Source organism: Rhinopithecus bieti, unplaced genomic scaffold (genome assembly GCF_001698545.2).
Source record: "Rhinopithecus bieti isolate Rb0 unplaced genomic scaffold, ASM169854v2 scaffold_9, whole genome shotgun sequence".
In the NCBI taxonomy this organism is placed as follows: Eukaryota; Metazoa; Chordata; class Mammalia; order Primates; family Cercopithecidae; genus Rhinopithecus; species Rhinopithecus bieti.
In genome coordinates, this window is record NW_016802955.1 from 176,306 (window position 1) to 198,513 (window position 22,208).

The 22,208-nt window shown below is 38.4% G+C and overlaps 1 protein-coding gene across 3 annotated transcripts in view; it reads left to right on the plus strand.

Annotated features, from left to right (window-relative positions):
- Nucleotides 1–22,208, plus strand: part of MID1 (midline 1) — a 200,952-nt gene that overhangs the window by 130,097 nt on the left and 48,647 nt on the right. For all 3 annotated transcript variants that reach the window (XM_017858647.1, XM_017859982.1, XM_017859321.1), the window contains exon 4: nt 11,999–12,106. In XM_017858647.1, coding sequence (XP_017714136.1) covers nt 11,999–12,106 — 108 coding nt within the window. The remainder of the gene's footprint in view (nt 1–11,998; nt 12,107–22,208) is intronic.

A 22,208-nucleotide genomic window follows, 5' to 3' on the forward strand; every position in this document is an offset into this window, starting at 1 on the left:
GGCGCGGTGGCTCAAGCCTGTAATCCCAGCACTTTGGGAGGCCGAGACGGGTGGATCACGAGGTCAGGAGATCGAGACCATCCTGGCTAACACGGTGAAACCCCGTCTCTACTAAAAAATACAAAAAACTAGCCGGGCGAGGTGGCGGGCGCCTGTAGTCCCAGCTACTCGGGAGGCTGAGGCAGGAGAATGGCGTGAACCCGGGAGGCGGAGCTTGCAGTGAGCTGAGATCCGGCCACTGCACTCCAGCCTGGGCGACAGAGCGAGACTCCATCTCAAAAAATAATAATAATAATAATTTCACAATGAGTTGAAATGATGGAAGTGAGGGGTCACTAGATAAGGAAATATACATTTTAGTCTGACACGCTAGATGTCATGTGTTTTCTTTTTCAGGGAACTTTGCCTACCATTGCTCAAACTTAGACCCACTTATAGTCAGTTGCAAATGAATGCTTGTAGGTAGATTGTGGCCCTGAAGTCAGGAATGACCAAGGCTAGTACAGAAAGCACTGTCAGATGCAAATTCTGTTTAGCCTCACAGTTAGTCAAAAGTCATTGGAACTGAAAACTTGGATGACTGTGATGCCAGCTCTCTCTGTCCTCCATGAGAGCTCAAAATGGTCATATTGTAGTCTCCTCTAGTGTAAGAGCTCCTTCCTACAGCTGTCAAGGCCATACCCATATAGCACTCACAGGTCCTATCTCCCTGGCCTGGGAGCTTTTTCTGCCCCTCCCAGGACCAACTAATTCTAAAGGGGAGTTAATGCCTACCTTCCCCCAACAGCTTTCAACCAGCTCCTGATGGGAGATGTTAGATGAATACTCTGCTTCTTCCCCATTAGCTGGAATGTTCTATACTGTTTCCCAGAGTTGCCCACTGGAATTAATCTCCAGTTGCCCAAGGTGGTCTTGGTAAGTCACACTTTACTGGCTTCATAGTTGTCCCTGTTTCACTTCCTACCCGGTACTGGTGTTTTCTGGCAACAATTTGACCATCCATTCTTGTCTCATATCCTTCTCAGGGAGGATAGAACTGCCAACCATGTCTAAAATGAAATGATAGCACAAGTCTCTTTTTCTAGTCATGGCTATAGCTCACATGTTCAATTTCTCTAAACTTAAATCTCTTTCATTATATTTGAGTAAACATACATATGAAACACCGGACATCAAAAATATTTAAAAATCAGTCTACTCACCTCCTGATATTCTAGAATGACAACAACAGGGCAAGATATTTCATAGATATCACTTGTGGATGCATCATGAAGGCAGAACAAAGCTTAACATTTTCCAGTTGTACCTCCCAGTTAAGTTCTATCAGTGGCGTAGTCATGTGTATTTCACTCACTGTATGGAATACCAAAGAGCAGAAACCCAATCTTCATCTTCCAGAACTTTGCAGGAGCAGATGGCTTCTATACCTGAGTAACTGAAGCCTGAAAAGGGGTCCAACTCAGTATTTTTCCAGTACATCACTTTTCAGGAATCATGGCACAACAACTAAAAGGAATGCCACTTAATGAGAAATAACATGTAAGATTGAAAGTGATTAAGGTAAAGTCATAGGGTAGAAGTTTCCTCTTTCCATTAGAAATAACTTCCCTTCCCTGAAACACGTCACCTCCATCTTTCCTGGCACTCCATTAATGGTCATCTTCTAAAAGTTATTGTCTACCCTCCGACCACAACATCAAATGCCAAACACATTTGTTGAAAATTATTTAATAGAAATTGCTACTTTTCAGAAACTTTATGAAAAAGATGTGATAGAGACAAACACCCATGGCAGGTTAGTAGATTTCTTTTCATTCAGTGTGCCCAGCCCAAACGGAAGGGTGTGAAGCGTTTGTTTTATAAAGTGTGTAATTAATAAGAGAAAGGAAGGGAGGAGTTTATTGTTTTCCAATGAATTATGAGCAACCCCTTCCATTCTGCTTCTTCATTTTGGAACTGCTTCTAACAAAAAAACACAAAAAGAAAAGACTGTGATATTGATGCCAAGAATATAAGATTGAAGTCAGTTGAGTGTAGCTTAGGAAAAACATTACAGAAAGAGTAACATTTATTATAATTGTGACAGAAGTCAGCAGGACATCATGGGGAAAGTAAAAACCATACCGCAAGTATTTTGTCATTTTCAAACTGAAATTCCATTAATTTAGTACTTGTAGCTATTCATGCTTTAAAAGAAGAAAACTAATATTTATTGAGCATCTACTATGTACCAGATTGTTTACAGATATTTTCATCAAAAGTATGCAAATGAGGAAACCTTCTCACAGAAATTTAACATATTTTTCATACCTGCAGTCCTTTGAATATAAAGTCCATGATTTTTCCTTTATGCCAGAGGTCAGCAAACTGTGATGCTCATGCTAAATCTCACTGTTTTTGTAAGTAAAGTTTTATTGGAACACAGCCACGTCCATTTGCATCCATATTGTCTATGGCTGCTTTCACACTACAACAGCAGAGTTGAGTAGCTGCAACAGAGACCGTCTGGCCCACAATGCTAAAATAATTACTATCTAGGCCTTTACAAAAAAAAAAAAAAGTTTCCCAATTCCTGCTCTGTACCATGGAAGAATGTTCTCTACCCTTCTTTCCCCATCCAATTGCATCAGGAAGCGGCCTTCAAGGAACCTAGTTGGGATTTTGGGATTTAGAAGTAGCTTCAAAAATTCTGGAGTTAAGCCTCATGTTATAGCTTCCAAAGCTATTATTTTGATGATGTAGATGCATCAAAGTTTTGATTCATGCTAGAAAGTCCTCAGGTAACCAGCACAGGCTGACTGGTCCTAGAACCTCTAGTTTTAATTCTCTATGGACATTCCAGATAAAAAGAGTTTGTTAGCAATAGTGATCATTCACATTTATGTAGTAATTACTACATGCCAAGCATTTGTCAAGGGCTTTTCATGTATTCACTCATTTAGTTCTCACCACAGTCTAACCCAGGGGTTCTCAATCTTGGCACTAGTGGGATTTGGGTATGGACCTCTCACTGTTGTGGGGGCTGTCTTATGTGTTGTAGGATGTTTAGCAGCATCGCACCTGGTCTGCCAGGTAACAAGTGTTATTTTCCTCATTTTATGCAGGTAGGGAACTTGAGATGTAGATAGTTGAAGTAAATGCCCAATAACATACAACTAATAAGCAATAAAAACCTGGTGTTTCAATCCCAGGAAGACTTCCTCAAGTCTCTGAGCCCCAAACCACTGCCTCCATTAGCCCTTGCTCCCTCTAAATTATTTTACGTGTTTGAAGATTTTGCTTTACTGAAAAACTAACAGCGACATCAACAACATCGTGAATGGCCACGTTCTGTATGCTGCTATTGCAAGTAAAACTCCTTTATGTGAAGTTTCAAAGTTTTAGGCGTTAGCAATGGCATTTTTTGCTGGGCAGTTTTATTGCCTTATTACAGTTGTATTTCATTTATAAGGAAGAATTTAATTGCTCTACTAACCACAGTGTGTTGCCATTTTTGATGATGTCTTGCTATCTTGTCCAGCACTCAAACTTCATAATCTTAGAAACCTCAAGAAAAGAGGATTTATCATGAGGTTCCTGGGAGCTATTTTTTTTAGTCCCATAGCAAATTCCTGTCTGGATAGTTAATCAATATGTAGAATTGATCTCCTCTGGTCCAAATTATTTTCCACCATGTCACTGTGCTAAAGCCTGGATTACATGTAGCTTCTAGTTGTATCACTATATCACTACTATTATTTCCCCCCAAAGCACTTTATGAAAGGATTCCATTTTTAATTTTTCTGAAAAGCCTTTCTTGGAGTTTAAAAAGTTTTGATCAAAATGTTAAATATTAAATTAACACATTAAACATTAAAATATTGTCCTGTACTCTGGTCTGTCCTCCAAAGACAGAGACCTCAGGAGCCAGGCCATTCTCTCTCTCTCATTCACTTGAGCCAGGTCCACAAGTATTTGACTTTGGTGTGAAAGAGTTTCAGGGTGAAGATTACATATAAACATATCAGATGAATTACAGTAATACTGTCTGCTGTTACTCAATTCTCCTTGGCTCGGTTTTATATACAGACTGAAGTGTTAGAATCCCTTTCATTGTTCCTCTGGCAGCTCTAACTTTTGCCCCAGAGTCTGGAATGTTCATCACAGCTGTCTTTGGCAGTAAAACCCAAAGCACCCTCATATCCTCATATTTCTTTTTGTACCTGGTCAGTGGTACACAGTTGGGTGTAGAGCCCACTTGCATACAGTTTTCTCCCTGTACCCTCATCCACAGGTCAAATATCAGCTTATATAAAGCTCTGTTTTGTTTCTGTTGCTTCAGCCTTGGGCAAATTGGAATTAACTCCTCCAATGTTTTTCCTTTGGAGTGAGATGGGATGGTTATGCCACATTATGTAGTACCACTAACCCCTTCAAATTTGGATGCAGACTCAAAATTACATATTCTTAGTCATAGAGAAAAGTCCTTTTGAGTCTAAACAATAACAAGAATGTCAACCTAGCATCATATATAAAATGTTTCAGCCTTTCTCAAGGTCACCTTAATTCGTGACCTTGGAATGGAAGGTCACATTTATTCACTGTGGCATGAAACAGCTTTTGTTTTTGCCATGAGGCTGAATCTAGGCAAACTGGTAAATTAGATATTTGTCTTTTAAACTCCCAATCTCCTTGGTAATGGTTTCAAAGATGGCAAGGTTCAGAATCTTAAACTAAAGGGGTCACGGTTTGATGGTGCAATTTCAAGAGTGCAGTAATGGTGGGCCAGGGTGGGAGAGGCATCTGGATTGCACAACTCAAGGGGTCTACCATTCTTGCGGAATTCAAAGTGAATAGTAGCCTCCGGATTTGTGCAATGCAGCAATGCTCTTCTCAATACCCAGAAATAGAATATCCTGTCTCCAACACATTGGGGTTATCCTGTCCCAAGCTTACTTCAGTGTTTCCGTCTGTGTACGAATAAGAAGTGATATATCAAGTCAGTGTGTCATTTTCACAACAGGAATTATAAGGCTGTATTCTGAAAGTCTATGGATGGCTAACTTATTTCAATAAAGCACTGCAAAATGAGAAAATGAGGGTTTCTAAAATGCATGCTAGTTCAATTTCACCTGTGAGAACTGACCAGATATTTTTTTTCCTTCACTGATGCTCCATCCTAAGAGTTCCAAATATTTCTAAAGATTTCAAGCCCACACATGTCTGAAATCTAATGATGTTTATACTCTGCACTGAACATCTCATTTTGCAGTTGAATACAAGTCAAATTAAAAGAGCCAGTTTTTAGAAATAATACTTAAATACCACTTACAGACTGCTAAAGAACATTTCACAGACACCTAGTCCAATTTCTAGTATATGTATGTAACTAAATCCCTTTAATGTTTATACGTATTTGACAAGGAAAAAAATAATTGTCCTCTTTACCCCACCCGTTCCTCAAAACAGTGTAACACTATTACACCATAAAACTTAGCAGGGAGACTTTGGGCGTTGCTAACCAAGTGCTCTTGAGAAAATAGCTAATCCATTTATGTCATCATTAACTAATCTAGGGAATGATTATGCGTAATTGCATTTCTAGAAAGGGAAGGTAAACTGTGCATCCAGTGGCAACTTACATGGGACTACAACTGATTATTGGTGCCAGATATGAGCATTAATGAAGCCGGGTGACCCTCAATGCTGAATTCCATCTCAGGACTAGGCAGGCCAGATATGATTGTTTTGCTTCTACATTCACATCATTATTCAACTTTGTAATGTCTCTTTCATTAGACTGTAAAGGATCAGAAAGTCATTGTCAGAGAGAAGCAGCAATATTACCCTAGGAATAGGAGAAAGTAGGTCAGCAACTCCCTACAGGCAAGACTGATGGGGAGAAGATGCATTTCAAGATGCGAAAGAAAACTGTGACTCTAAATGTAGAGAAGGTGTGTGCTGAGCAGATGGGTAAGGCCAAAAATGAGGTGAAAATGACTGAGTTTCTCATACTGGTGGGCTGATGTGATATTTGCTTATGAGTGTACTTGAGGTGAGAAAAAACCATAGTATCAAGGAGCCTGGCCTGAGATCTTGGTTCACTGCAACCTCCGACTCCTGGGTTCAAGCGATTCTCCTGCCTCAGCCTCCCAAGTAGCTGGGATTATAGGCATGCACCACCACACCCAACTAATTTTTGTATTTTTAGTAGAGTCGGGGTTTCATCATGTTGGCCAGGATAGTTTCAATCTCCTGACCTCGTGACCCGCTGGCGTTGGCCTCCCAAAGTGCTGGGATTACAGGCATGAGCCACCGCGCCCGGACAGGAAGGCCTAATTTTAAACTGTATTTTGTCCTGAGAAGTCAAGTGCCCCATTTCCAGTGTGGTCCAAAGGCAGGAGACAATAATTACCCACCACTGGGCATCATTCCTAATGATCTTCATCTCACTCTTCCCCTTAGTTTAGGGGCCAAGGAGGAGACTGATGGCACAAAAGTGGAAGTGTGAGTACTGGAAAGAAGAGTTTGAACTTGTTTTCTGCATTCTTAGATTGGCGCTCCTCAGAGCACTTCCATCAGCCACAGCGATTTCTGAATCAAAAGATGTGAATCAGAAATGAAAGCAAAAATCATAACCAGGAGCTGTTAGCTTCCAAACCAAACCTGGGAACTAGAAACACCAGAACATAACTGCAAGTAACCAATAAACCCTGCCATATTTGAACTAATAGAAATTAATGAGAAAGTCCAATCAAATCATTAATTCTTTGTTTAAATGACACATGAAACAGCAAAACTGTGGAAAACTTCTTTGTAGTAGAAAAATCTTTGAAATATAGAATAGTATTTAACTTGTTTTATTGTACCTTTTGGAATATAAGAATACTAGAGTTACAAGAATTTGGAAATTCATGAAAGTAGAAAACAAGATTCAACTTCCCTGGTTTCAAAAGGAAAGCTAAATCTGTATTCTCTGAAAGATCTAGGAAAAATACTTGGCCTAAAATGAATAAATCCTGTTCCCAAATTTCTAGGATTTTACATTTTGGGGTGATGGTGATTGTGATATCAGTGTTCTCAAAACACATTTGCCTCAACAAAGAGGATTTCAGCCCACTTTTTTGGTAAAGCAAACCTATCCATTCTGTAAATCAGATAGTCAAAATTTGGATTAAATTGAGCCCCACATTACAGTGGCAACTGGGATACTTTTTCTACCATGCAGTAACTCAAATCCCAATGATTGTGAGAGTGAAATGGATCCTAAACTAAATCATAATCTGTTTACAAAATGCCTTCTTAATGCAGACAACAGTACCTCAGATTTGTCAATGGCTTCATAAGTTTAGGTGTTTCTTCATATATTATTTCATGTATTCACCACAATAATTCCACATGGCTGAGAGAGCAGATCATTCAGCTCATTTTATAAATAGGAAAACTCACAAATAGAGATAGCCTAAGATTTTCCTAATGTCACCATGTGGGTATATTACACACCAAATTTCATCTCACAGTCCCTACTCTAAAATTAGCAGTGGGGTCTCACTGGACTTAGTCAAAGTCGGAAGAGCTTGAAGTGTGGAATATGTTAGTGACAATAGTAAAACTTGAGGACCTCACAATGTGGTCAATTGATTTTCGACAAAGGTTCTCAGACACTTCAATGAAAGAAAGAATAGTCTTTCAAAAAATTGTGCTGAGACAACTGGCTATCCAAAGCAAAAGAATAAAGTCAGAAGCCTACCCCCACACCATACACAAAACTGACCTCAAAATGGCTCATAGACCTAAATATAAAATATAAAACTTATAGAGGAAAACAGAACAGTAAGTCTTCATGACCTTGGGATAGGCAATGGTTTCTTAGGTACAACAACAAAAGCACAAGCAACAATAGAAAAGTAGATAAATTGAACTTCATTAAAATTTAAAAATGTTTTGTGCTTTAAAGGGTGTCATAAAGAAAATGCAAAGATAACCCACAAAACAGGAGGTAATATTTGCAAATCAGATATTTGATAAGGGACTTGTATTCTGAATATGTAAAGAAATAATACAATCTAGTAATTAAAAGACAAATGACCCAATTACAAAAGGAGCAAAAGATCCAAATAGTCATATCTCCAACGTAGATACACAGCTGTCCAGTAAGTACATGAAAAGATGGTCAGCATCATTAGCCGTCAGGAAAATGTAAGTCAAAACCACAGTGAGATACTACTTTACACCCACTAGGATGAATAAAATTAAAAAGACAGACAGTAACAAGCATTAACAAGGATGTGGAGAAATTGGAACCCTCATGTATTTCTGATGGGAATATAAAATAGTGCAGCCACTTTGAACAATAGCTCGGTAGTTCCTTAAAACATTAAACAGTTATGCGACCCAGCAATTCTACCCCTATATCAAAGAAAAATGAATATATATTGGCACACAAAAACTTGTACATAAATGTTCATATCAATATTATTTATAGCAAACCAAAACTAGAAACATCAGTGTGCATCTATTAAAGAATAGATAAACAAAAAGTGGTCTATTCATACAATGAAATATTATTTGGCATAGAAGGGAATGAAGTACTGATAAATGCTACCACATAGATGAACCTTGAAAACATTATGCTAAGTGAAAGAAGCGAAACAAAAAGGATTATGTATTATTATTTTTGTTGTTGTTGTTGAGACGGAGTCTCGCTCTGTTGCCCAGGCTGGAGTGCAGTGGCCGGATCTCAGCTCACTGCAAGCTCCGCCTCCCCGGTTCACGCCATTCTCCTGTCTCAGCCTCCCAAGTAGCTGGGACTACAGGCGCCCGCCACCTCGCCCGGCTAGTTTTTTGTATTTTAGTAGAGACGGGGTTTCACCGTGTTAGCCAGGATGGTCTCGATCTCCTGACCTCGTGATCCGCCCGTCTTGGCCTCCCGAAGTGCTGGGATTACAGGCTTGAGCCACCGCGCCCGGCCAGGATTATGTATTATTTTATTCCATTTGTATGAAATGTCCAGAACAGGCAAATCCATAAAGAGACAGAAAGTAGACTAGTGGTTGCCTCGGGCTGGAGCTGGGGCAGGTAGGGAAAATGTGGAGTGACTGCACACATTATGGGTTTCTTTTCTGGGCACTGAAAATGTTTTAGGCTTAGATTATGATGAGAGTTGCACATGAAATCATCTGTGAATACACGAAAAACCACAAAACTGCACATTTTAAATGGACACATTTTATGATATGTGAAATATATTCCAATAAGGCAGTTTTAAAAAATCAATTCCTGGCCAGGTGTGGTGGCATACACCTGTAATCCCAGCACTTTTAAGAGGCCAAGGTGGGAGGATCACTTGAGCCCAGGAGTTTGAGACTAGCCTGGCAACATAGCAAGACCTTGTCTCTACAAAAAAAATACATTTTTTAAAAATTTAGCCGGGAGTCATGGCATATGCCTGTAGTCCCAGCTATTCAGCTATTCAGGAGACTGAAGGGGGAGGATTGCTTGAGCCCGAGAGGTCGAGGATGCAGTGAGCCGTGATGGCACCAGTGCACTCCAGCCTGGGTGACAGAGAAAGAGCAAGACCCTGTCTCAAAAAAAATCAACTCCTTTCCTCCCTCCCCCTCAAATAAAACAATCCTTAGGACATAATTCTGTGTCTATACAGTCCTTGGAAACCCATCCATTACCTGCATATCGAGTGATTACTAGTAATAACTACGTGCTTCGTTACGTTTTTGCCCTGTCTCTTCTTGGAAGGTCATTTTCCCTATTTATTTATTCAACAAATATTTTTTGAATGCCTATTTTGTGCCAGACATAGCACCAGGTGCTTGGGATAGATACCTTATTTAATACAACAGCTGAAGATCCCTGCGCATATGGAGTTTACATTCTATCAGATTTACCTGGTATTCTCAAGTACAACTTAGCTCTTCGGGTTTATTTCTAGTAGATACTTTTCAAGTCTGGGGTCTGACAAAGAAAAACCAGAGCTGGACAGCACTTAAAGCTGTAAAAACAGATTTTATTCAGGACTATTGTAGTAAGGGGAAAGAGACCTCAGTATAGAATGGGACTCAACTCCCAGTGTCATGTGGACCAGTGGAGATTTACAGCCAAGGAGCAGGGTGGTGGTAAGTGGATGGAAAATTACTAAGAGGAAACATCAGGGGTAAGGGGGATTCTGGTTAAACCGATCTAAAAGGATTCTTGCTGAAGGTAGGCCAAGTTGATCAGACATTCCCCGGGGCATGGTGAAGGATGAAGAACCCAATCAGATACTGAGAGTGATCAGATATGGAGATGGAGTATTCTGGCTAAACCAACTCAGCAGGGTTCTTGCTAAAACTAGTTTACAAGGAAGTGCACAGAAGGGCCCAGGAGAAAGTTCAAGACTAAAGTTTGGTCAAGCAAAGAAGCTTTGTCAGTGCTACTTTCTAGAAATTTTACTTCCTCCATCATAATGTGCTCATGTTATCAATATGGTCCCATCCTTTTCATAACTCAGTTGTAGTTAGTTATTAAATTCAGTCAGAGGTCAAAAGGAAACACAAGAAATTTACTGAGTGTAAGTTTCAAGAAAATATGTCAATAGACAGCTAAATTTATTTGAGAAACCTCAAGGGGAACTAGAAATGATGACATAAAAGAACGATAAGAGAAATGAAGCCTAATGATTATCCTCCTTGAAATATTAGCCTGAGTTCTACATTTGTACTTCTCAGTCAATGCATTTTTAATTTTTTTCTTTGTTCATTAAACAAATACTTAGCAAATAACTCTGTCTGCTAAACTGATGCAGGACGTAATCTCATGGTTTACTGCAAATGGCCAATGACCATCATCTTCTCAATAAGATGTCTTGAGTAATCTCTATGTTGTGTCTGAACAATGATCACAAATAAAATTCAAGGAATCCTGGGCCTCTGGAAACAGGACATGGTTTCTGTGAACAGCCATCAGTGGATTTTTATCTTGAACTCATGACCCTACTTCCAGTTTATCTCATTCATAGAGAATGAAATTACTCCAGTTAAAGTCTTCCAAATCAAAAAGGCTAGGGACTGGGCCATGTCTCCTCCCTGAGATATGCTAGAATAATCAATGCCATTGTCATTCTTTGTAACATTGCAACTTCTCCTGCGGCTGTGTTAAAATAATAAACCTCATGCCTGCTATCTCCATCTCACACAGCTGTGGTTTCTGGGTTTCTGTTTGTGAATAAGCATTTCAGAATTGTCATGAGATGGAGGAAATAGCATGTGCAGAGTATTTCCCAGGCCTAGTTGCCAAGAATGAGCTAATTGTAAGCCTCCCTTGCATACGAGTCACAAAAACTTCAAATACAAGCCACTCTGTAATGATCCACCTTTCCACGTGAATGGTATTCTTTCATTGTAGAACCTTGGTCTTTCAGAAGTATACTGGGAGTATAATTTTAAATTATGTCATAAGATTAATAAACTATTGAACCATCTTTTGGTCCTTTTTATGTTTTATAATGATTAGATACAAAATTGATGTTTGTATTTGAAAGAAATGTTAAATAAATGGATACAGGCTTGCTACATTGCTTATGGAAAATTTGTCTAAAAGAGATTGATAGTAATCTGTCCTCCATAAAAGAATAATATTGGTTGTTTTTTTAACTTACATTTTTTATGTTTAACAGGAAAAATTTGATACTTTTTTAAAGTATAAAAGCAGGAATTGCAAATATATTTTACATGACACATCAGTTTCCAACTAATTGGTAATGGCCATGTACATGTTATGTTAAAGATTCTGCAGCTGAGTCTGGCTTAGTACAAAAGACTGCTGTCACTGGATAATAATGTTTTCCAAGGATGCAAGATAGGAAGTGGCCATGTAAGTCCTATATTTGCCATCCCTGCATAATCAAAGAGTTAACATTTAAAATATCTTTTCAGAGATTACTAGAAACATCCTAGTGTACATTAAAAATAGCATTTAACTGAAAACAAAGGCCAAATTAACACTTACCATTGTACTTATCCTGTAGGTCAATGCATCACGTCAAGAAGCCAAATTGACAGAGGAGTGTGATCTTCTCATTGAGATCATTCAGCAAAGACGACAAATTATTGGAACCAAGATCAAAGAAGGGAAGGTATGATTTCTAGGGCAGAAGATTGCATATTCCATACCTAGAGAAAATAAATCCTAATATATTCCAGGGGCTTTGGAAATGTTGAGAACCCTCTTTTTCTATACATTCTATAATTCCCTCTTAAGTCTTTACGACTTAGTTAAAAGGCCTTTGCTTGGCGGTTTTTCCTCCATCCTTTTCTTTGTACTGTGGTCTCCTGTGAAGACCTGTGATACAAGGGCTGCTCCATTGCCCAGCACCAGGAGGTAGCATAATGGTCTTGTCTATCATAGCCATTGTTTTCTATCTCACTTGTCTATGAGAAGGTGGGTTCTGTGGAGGCAGAGTTCATTTTGTATTCATTGTGATATCCTTGCAACTAGCATAACATTACACAAATTAAAAATGAATCTGACTTTATGTATAGAAATTATGAAGTACTTTCCCATGTTTTTGAGGAAATGTATACAGATATAACTTCATGGTCCCAAAACCCCTGTGGTTTCACTATATCATATACTCCTTTGCGGATATAGTGATAGTAGTACTTCTTTTCTAATGTTTCTGTGTTTTAATTTCCTATTGTTCCATAGCAAACTATATTTTAAGAGAAATTTGACATACATTCTTTATAGCCAGTTTCCTTATTTATTCAAAATTCATCACCAAACTGTTGGTCACTTTAGAATCGATTTATTCTATTTTAAAATTAGTCATGTTTTATTGAAATACTTATGATCCTTTTATTTTACCCAATTCTCTGCCACATTCAAGGATAATTTTTTTCTTTCTTTCTTTCTTTCTTTCCTTCCTTCCTTCCTTCCTTCCTTCCTTCCTTCCTTCCTTCCTTCTTTCTTTCATTCATTCTTTCTTTCTTTCTTTTTTGACAGTCTTTATCTGTCACCCAGGCTGGAGTGCACTGGCGCAATCATGGCTCACTGCAACTGCCGCCTCCCAGACTCAAACAATCCTCCTGCCTTAGCCTCCTGAGTAGCTGGGACTACAGGCATGTGCCACCACACCTGGCTAATTTTTGTATTTTTTGTAGAGACAGGGTTTCGCCATGTTGCCTGGGCTGGTCTCGAACTCCTGGGCTCAAGCAAGCCACCTGCCTCTGCCTCCTAAAATGCTGGGATGACAGGCACGAGCTACTGTGCCTGGCCAAGGGTAATTTTCTAAGGATTTTAAAATAGAAGCATTTATTTATGATCCAATAAATTCATGCATTTCTATCATTGTTCATAGCTGTACTTTAAAACAAAATATGTATAATTACAACATACTAGCAAGTTTTAAGTGAAACACAGAGATAGCCATGGCTAACGTAAGTGGTTTTCTCTGTTTTCCACAAAATTTAACAGGTACCTTTTAATACTGTACAATGTTTTAGATTACTCTGTCTATATAGATTACAAAATATTTATACACATAAATTATTAAAATGATCTGAAAAAATAGTGAAATCAAATAGTTATTGATGCTGGTATGGTAGATTAACAGATTAACATGAAATTATTCCCTGGCCAAGGACTCACATGTGCTGAAAAGCTACTTTTCCCCACATACTAATTGTCCAATTTAGAAGAGCACTAAGTGTCCATCTGGAATCCTTACAGGATATATTTCCTCTTCCATCACCATCGTGCATCACATGTGCACATCTCTTAATTCCAGAAATATTCCAGGTTCTCAGACACATGGCCACCTGAAGTACAGTCAGAAGTAATTATTCATATGCATACAGAAGGTAATTTGCTGTCTTTACATGGTTGCATGCAGAGATTAGCTCTCAATACACATATTAGTTTATTTTCATTTTTAATTTTAAATTGACCAACAGTTATATATATATTTATGGGGTACAAAGTGATATTACAATTTATGGATGAAATATGGAATAACTAAATCAAGCTAATTAACATATCCATTATCTCAAAGCCTTTTTTTGTGGTGAGAACATTTGAAATTTACTTGCTTAGTGATTTTGAACTGTACAATAAGTTATCATTTATTTGCTGTTTTCACCATGCCATGCAATAGATCTCAAAGTAAAAAATAAATAAATAAATAAATAAATAAATAACTTTTTTTTAAAAAAGCACTTCCTCTTCCTCTCTAATTGAGGTTTTGCACCTTACCCTTATTAGTTTCTTATGGCTGCAATAACAAATAACCATAAACTTGGTGGCTTGAGACAACATAGATTTATTATCTTAGTGTGCTGAAATTCGGAAATCCAAAAATCGATCTCACTGGGTTAAACAAAATTGACAGTCAAGGTTTTGGCAGTGCTGTTTCTTTCTGGAAGCTTTAGGGGAAAATCCATTTTTTCTTGCCTTTTCTAGCTCTTACAGGTAGCCTGCATTCTTTGGCTCATGGTCTCTTTGCATCAATCTGACCTCTCTTCCCATCCTCATGTCTTCTCTGACATAGGCCTTCCTGCCTTCCTCTTATAAGGACCCTTGTGACTACATTGGGATTACCTGGATATTTCAGGGTAACATCCCTATCTCATGATCCTTAATCATGTCTGTAAAGTCCCTTTTGCCATGTAAGTAACATATTCAAAGATTCCTGAGATTAGGAGGTGGGCAGCATTGAGGGTCCTTATTCAGCCTACAAGGGCACTCCACCACAACTTCCTGGCTAGCTTGCCTTCCCTTCTCTTACTTAGCTTGGACTTCCCACTACCAGGGTTTCTCTCATGAGCTAGATCAGAGTAGTGCAGGTGTCCCCAAGTTCCAGCCATAGTAATGCATGGAGTTTATGCTTTGGTGCACTTGTTCTACTCCAAATACATGTCAGTAATAAAGAACATAATAAAATGCAAAAGCAAAGAGATATAGCTGGACCAAAAACAAGATGAACATCTCCACAGGCCAGAAATGAGACAAAACTGAAAAGCCATGACTGTGGCTGAGGATACAGGCTACTGGGATTTGGTCTGGAAGAGGCCAAAGTAGCTTCGGCTTCAACTCCTGGGGATAAATAGTTCTTGAAGCTTTGGGGAAAGGACCTAGAAGTGCTCCAGATGGGATGAGGAATGGAAATCAGGCTCATTATTTGATGCCATGGGCTGTAGAAGGCTTCATGCTTCAGTCAAAAAGTATTGCCAACCTCTCCCTCGTATCATAGCTTTTAGCAAAGTCACATTGTTAGCTTAAAGCCCGTGTTCGCACTGTTTCTGATACCCACACAGAATAGGAGCACAGAGATAAGGATGGAATTCCTGAATAATGACCTCAAGGGCCAGGTGAAGGCAACTGGAAAATTATCAGAGCAGGGTAGGCTGAGCAAGGAGGGTGAGAGAGGAAAGAATTAGAAATTACTTCCCTTTAAAACTGAAACTCTTAAGTTTAATTTCAAAGTATATAAAGAAATCTTAAATTTCTAAACGTTCAGCCAGCAAAATCAGCAGACAACATTATCTTACCCCAGATAAAATTAACTTTGTAGGAAAATAAGAAAAAGACTTTAAAAGAAGTAGTCTTAAGATGTTCAAAGAAAGAAATGAAGGAATAACTTCTCTTTCAAAAGAGCAAAAAAAGTGAAGCTACAAAAGAAGGAAATGAAATAAGAAAAAATATATAGGAAAGCAACAAATTAGCAGATTGGGAGGGAAAAATGTAGATATTGAAATTAGAAAGAAAACTCAGCTGCAGTGGAAATTTGGAAACTGAGTTTTGGTCACCACCTTGGGAATGCCACAAAAGGCATTCTTTTATGTCTGAGTGACATGAAAGTTTGGCAAATGCCCACTGAGTTTGAACTCAAAAAATAGGAAAGTATATATGAAAACTTATGCATGGGGCATTTTTAAAATAATAATCATACCCTTGGTTGAAAGCAAGTATTTCAGCAAATTTCAAAAACTGAATACCATAGAACCCTGCCTCTAAGACCACACACTGTATCTCATTAGATATTATCAACAATAAAATAATAGTTTCTATAGTTTTTGGAAACTAAAATCTATTCATATATAAATATATCTTCACAGTAATATTTTTTAAATGTAGAAGTAAACCACAGTGAAAGAACTATAATGTATCATAAGTAGTAAGCAACAAAAAAGTATTTGAAGGCAAACTTACAGGCTTTAATTCTTTTGAAAAAGAGGCTGGGCACAGTAGCTCACACCTGTAGTCCCAACACTTTGGGAGGCCGAGGCAGGAGGGGATTGATTGAGTCCAGGAGTTCAAGACCAGCCGGGGCAACGCGGCGAGACCCTGTCCCCCGCCACCCAAAAAAAGATAATACTAAAAGTAAAAAATTAGCCTTCAAATAAAGCTAGAAAAAACACAACCAGATAAACCCAATAAAAGCAGAGGAAAGAAATAAAGGAAGAAAAGTAAATGAAAGAAAAACAGGAAACAAACAAGAACAGCTGTCAGCAAAGAACAACTCGCAGCCTAGTTTTGAAACATCTGTGAGTAAAAAAGTGCCTTTACCCCCATTTTTAAAAGGTTGTTAAAAAAGTAAAGAAAAACAAACAATATATGTATGACAGAGACAGTATGTGGTCTTCAAAGCCTGAAATATTGACTATCTGGTCCTCTACAGGAAAAGTTTGCCAGCCCTTAATCAGGAGGAGTTTTACTTGTAAAAAATAATTAAAAAGACCAATCTGTAGTTAAGGTCAATGAAGGAAAAGAGTGTGGGGCCACATAAACAAATACGTCATAAATACAATACAGACTTTTTAAAACATAAGAAAATTGTGTAAATGTCTTCATGCCAATAATTTGAAAACTTAGGTAAAGAAGTAGTAGAAAACTTGAATAAACCAAAAATTTAAAAGCAGAAGACATTTAATCATTCATTAAAAGTGTCCCTCAACTTGCATTTCTGTCCCAAAATGGCACCAGCCCCCCATAGTTCTATAGCTTACTTTAACAGAAGTTCCAGGAACTAATAATCTCATTCTCATATAAACTACTTCAGAAAATAGAAAAAGACATTTTATGTAGAGTGTATGTTCTTGATACCAAATACATATAACATTAAAAAATCGAGAGTGAGAGAATATCACTCATGAATATAGACACAAAAATATTTTTTAAAATATGTTAAAATGTAATCCATCAGTGTTTTATTAAACACATTAAAATAGCCTTTATTCCTATAACACAAGGATGGCTCAACTACAGAATATCTGTTAACAGAACCACGTTAACAGAAAACACACATATGATCCCAGAGTAGGAGGGATTTTTTTTTTAGACCAAACATTTTTTAAAAAAAAGAACCATAAAGCAAAGACTGAAACATTTGACATAGAATAAGATCACAATACAAAAATAAATTTCATTTCAATATATTAGTAACAGTTGAAAATTGAAATTTTAAAAAAGAAATTCCATTTAAAACAGCTTCACGAATATGAAATACTTAATGATAAATCTAACAAAAGATGGGTGAGACTTGAAAGACCTTGAAAACTATAAAATATTGCTGAGAGAAATTAAAGATGACTAAAAAATGAAGCTATGTATCATGTTATGGGATAAAGACTCAGAACAGTTATGATTTCTGTTCTTTCCACATCAACCTGTAGAGTCAACATAATCTCAATGAAAATTCCAGCAGGTTATTTTATAGAAATTGACAAGCTGATTCTAAAGTTCATATTGGAATACAAAGAATATAGCATAATCATTTAAAACTTTGAAAAACAGGCCGGGTGCAGTGGCTCACGCCTATAATCCCAGCACTTTGGGAAGCCGAGGCGGGCGGATCACGAGGTCAGGAGATTGAGATCATCCTGGCTAACATGGTAAAACTCATCTCTACTAAAAATACAAAAAATAAGCCAGGCACGGTGGCGGGTGCCTGTAGTCCCAGCTACTCGGGAGGCTGAGACAGGAGAATGGCGTGAACCCGGGAGATGGAGCTTGCAGTGAGCCGAGATCGCGCCACTGCACTCCAGCCTGGGCGACAGAGAGAGACTCTGTCTCAAAAAAATGAATAAATAAATAAATAAAATAAACTTTGAAAATAATAACAAAGTTGGAGAACTAACATCAGCTGATTTCAAGATTTATTATAAGGCTTCAGAAATCAATATAATGTGGTATTTGCATGAAGATAGACAAATAGATCAAAGGCTCAGCAAAAAGACTTGAGAAATAGATTCATACATATATGGACAAATGATTTTCAACAAAGATGCAAAGCAATTTCAGTGGAGAAAGGATTGTCTTTTTAGTAACTGGTGCTGGAGCAATTGGATATCTATATGTAAGAATATGAAGTTTGATCCATACTTCACATTATTTACAAAACTTAACTCAAAATTGATTATATATCTAAATGTAAAAGGTAAAAGCTGTAAAACTTCTAGAAGGAAACGTGGAGGAAATCTTGACCTTGGGTTAGGCAAAAATTCTTTACACACAAATGACAAAAGCATTATCCATAAAATAAAATAGTTATATGTTAGGTTTCATCAAAATTAAAAGCCTCTTCAAAATGCACTGTTAAGAGAATGAAAAGACCAGCCACGAACTAGGAGAAAATATTTACAAATTATTTATTTTAATAAAGGATTGTATCCAGAATATATAACAAATTCTCAAAACTCACTAATAAGAAAACAAACAAGCCTTTCACCAAAATGCATAAAAGATTTGAATACTTTACCAAAGAAGAGGTGTGGATGGTGTATTACTCAGGGTTCTCTAGAGGGACAGAACTAATAGGATATATATATAGAGAGAGAGAGAGAGAGAGGAGTTTATTAAGTATTAACTTACACGATCACAAGGTCCCACAATAGGCCATCTGCAAGCTAGAGGAGCAAGGAGAGCCCATCTGAGTCTCAAAACTGAAGAACTTGGAGTCCAATGTTCGAAGGCAGGAAGCATCCAGCATGGGAAAAAGATGTAGACTGGGAGGCCAAGCCAGTCTTGCCTTTTCATATTTCTCTGCCTGCTTATATTCGCTGGCAGCTGATTAGATGGTGCCCACCCTATTAAAGGTGGGTCTGCCTTCCCCAGCCCACTGACTCAAGTGTTAATGTCCTTTGGCAACACCCTCACAGACACACCCAGGATCAATACTTGCATCCTTCAGTCCAATCAAGTTGACACTCAGTATTAACCATCACAGATAGTAGATAAGCACATGAAAAGATGGTTCAGTATCATTAGTCATTAATGAAATGCAAAATAAATTTCAATGAGATACTGCTACCTACCTACTAGAATGATTAAAATTCAAAAGATGGTGCATACCAAGTCTTGGCAAGAATGTGACAGAACCAGAGCTCTCACAAACTGCTGGTGGTGGGAATTAAAGTAGTACATGCTGGAAAGCTGGCAGTTTCTTAAGTAAGCATACACTTACCATATGATCCAGCCATTTAGGTATTTACCAAGAGAAAGGAAAGCTATGTCCATACAAAACTTGTAGGTGAGACTGGGCACGGTGGCTCACACCTGTAATCCCAGCACTTTGGGAGGCCGAGGCAGGCAGATTGCTTTGAGCTCAGGAGTTTGAGACCAGCGTGGGCAACATGGTGAAACCCTATCTCTACAAAAAATACAAAAATTAGCCAGGTGTTGGTGGCTCACTCCTGTAATCCCAGCTACACAGGAGGCTGAGGCTGGAGAATCGCTTGAGCCCATGAAGCAGAGGTTGCAGTGAGCCGAAATGGTGCCACTACACTCCAGCCTGGGTGATAGAGTGAGACCCTGTCCAAAAAAGAAAAAAAAAAAAAAGACTTGTAGGTGAAATTTCATGTTAATTTTACTTTTGATAGCCCCAAACTGGAAATGACCCAAATGTCCATCAACAGATGAATGGGTAAACAATTTGTGTCATAATCATACAATGAAATACTCTTTGTCAATAAAAAGGAATGAACTAGTTACACTAGGTATAAATGCAACAACATGGATGGATCTCAGTATAATTAGGGTGCGTGAAAGAAGTCGGACAGAAAGTAGTATATTCTGTATGAGTACATTCATATGAAATTCGAGAAACGGCACTTTCTACTAATCTACAGTGACAAAAAGCAAATCAATGATTGCTTTTAGGGATGGGATGACAGGAAAGGATGGGCATAGTTAATTACAAAGGGGCAGGAGGAAATTGTGGGGCATGATATATATGTTTATTGTCTTGACTGTGGTGACTGTTTCATGGGTGCATACATATTTGAAAAATTATCAAATTTGCACTTTATGTACTGTTTATTATATGTAAATTCTATCTCAATTCACCTGTTTATTAGACATATAAATTGTGTATTACATAATGAAAAAGTCTTCAGAAATTAAAAGTAATGAACTAGGGTGATACATATTAGCATGGACAAATCACAAAAACAGAAGCAAGTTTTATAATTATTTGTATGTAATGATAAGCATTATATAAAATGTAACAAACTACCAAAAAATCCCATACATTGTTTAGGTATGTGTACATAAACATGTTTGGGAGTGATTAGCTCTGAATTCAAGAAGGTCTTTTCTTCTGGAGAGAGACATGAGTGAGATTACAAAGTGCCACACAGGGGCTTTAATGCTATCAATAATATTTTACCACCAGGTGTGGTGGCTCATGCCTATAATCCCAGCACTTTGGGAGGCCANCTTTTGAAAACTCTGGAGCTCATATGATGAAAATACTGAGATTTAGTAAACCTGGTACTATGTACAGGACAGTTCATTATGTTCTTAAATTTTTTGTATGTATGGAATGCTTCACTTTTTAAAAAGTACGCGTTTGCTCAGCAACATTATCTCAGAAGGCAATCTTAGAAAGTAGATGTTACTTGGGAAAGATGAGAGCCCACTCCTTTTCTCTTGAGTTAGTACTTTGGCACATGACCAAGGAGTAGTTGATTCCAAACCCTGAAACTCACAGTGACTCGAGTCCCTAGCCAGGGCATGTTGTGTCAGAGGGCTGTTTTTTTTTGTTGTTGTTGTTATTGTTGTTGTTGTTGTTGTTTTGAGACGGAGTCTCGCTCTGTCACCCAGGCTGGAGTGCAGTGGCCGGATCTCAGCTCACTGCAAGCTCCGCCTCCCAGGTTCACGCCATTCTCCTGCCTCAGCCTCCCGAGTAGCTGGGACTACAGGCGCCGCCACCTCGCCCGGCTAGCTTTTTTTGTATTTTTAGTAGAGACGGGGTTTCACCGTGTTAGCCAGAGATGGTCTCGATCTCCTGACCTCATGATCCGCCCGTCTCGGCCTCCCAAAGTGCTGGGATTACAGGCTTGAGCCACCGCGCCCGGCCCAGAGGGCTGTTTTTAAGAGGAAGGTTGTGAATGCCAACCCGTGGAAATCTGAGGTGCCAGACAGGGAGGGCAAGTGTGGACTTGGGCTTCACTGGGGGACTTGGGTCCCTGCACCCCAGGGTTGCAGTGGCAACTGAAGGCATTGAGTCTAAAGAAGGGATGGTGCGGCCTTCTGACAAGCAATTGGAAGTGGGCAGGTGGAGCAAGAACCAGGCAGAATAGTGGAGACCACAAAAGTGAGTTTCATCAACTGCCTTATTTTGCCCCTGTCTATCTCTGACACTAGTCACCCAGCTGTCAAACTCACCTCAAATTCTGCAATTGAGGAGGTCACCAAGCAGGTGATGTTATTACGCATTAGTACCTACTGATGATTCCTGCTCTTGGACCATTGTACATTCTCTGAAACAAATGAACTCAACAGCCTTTATAGGTGGATGGACTGGAGAGTCTTAAGCCATGAGGCTCCCTGGGAAAGAATTTTCTTCTTTTTTTCAGTAGTCAGGGATAAGTTTTAGGTCAACACACAAAGAGCTAACTCCAGATTGAATTCATTCATTTAATGTTCAGACATAGAGATCTATGGTAGACTTCTGAAGGCCAAAACTCAACAAAATAAGGGTCCCTTTTCTTCACTGCCTTTTACGTACACTAAATCTTCAAAGTTTAAGAGAATTAACTTGGACTAAATGTTGAGCTCTCCATGGCCTTAAAGAGATGGTGAGAACAGGGCTCATCTTCAGTTCAGATACTTGTGTGAATTGAGGATGCATTGTTTGGACCTAGTTGTTTTGGAGTGTGTATCCTCCATACATATAAAAGCATTTATATAAAATAAGTGTTTAAAATGCATTTCGAGCAAAATAAAGTGGCTTTTAA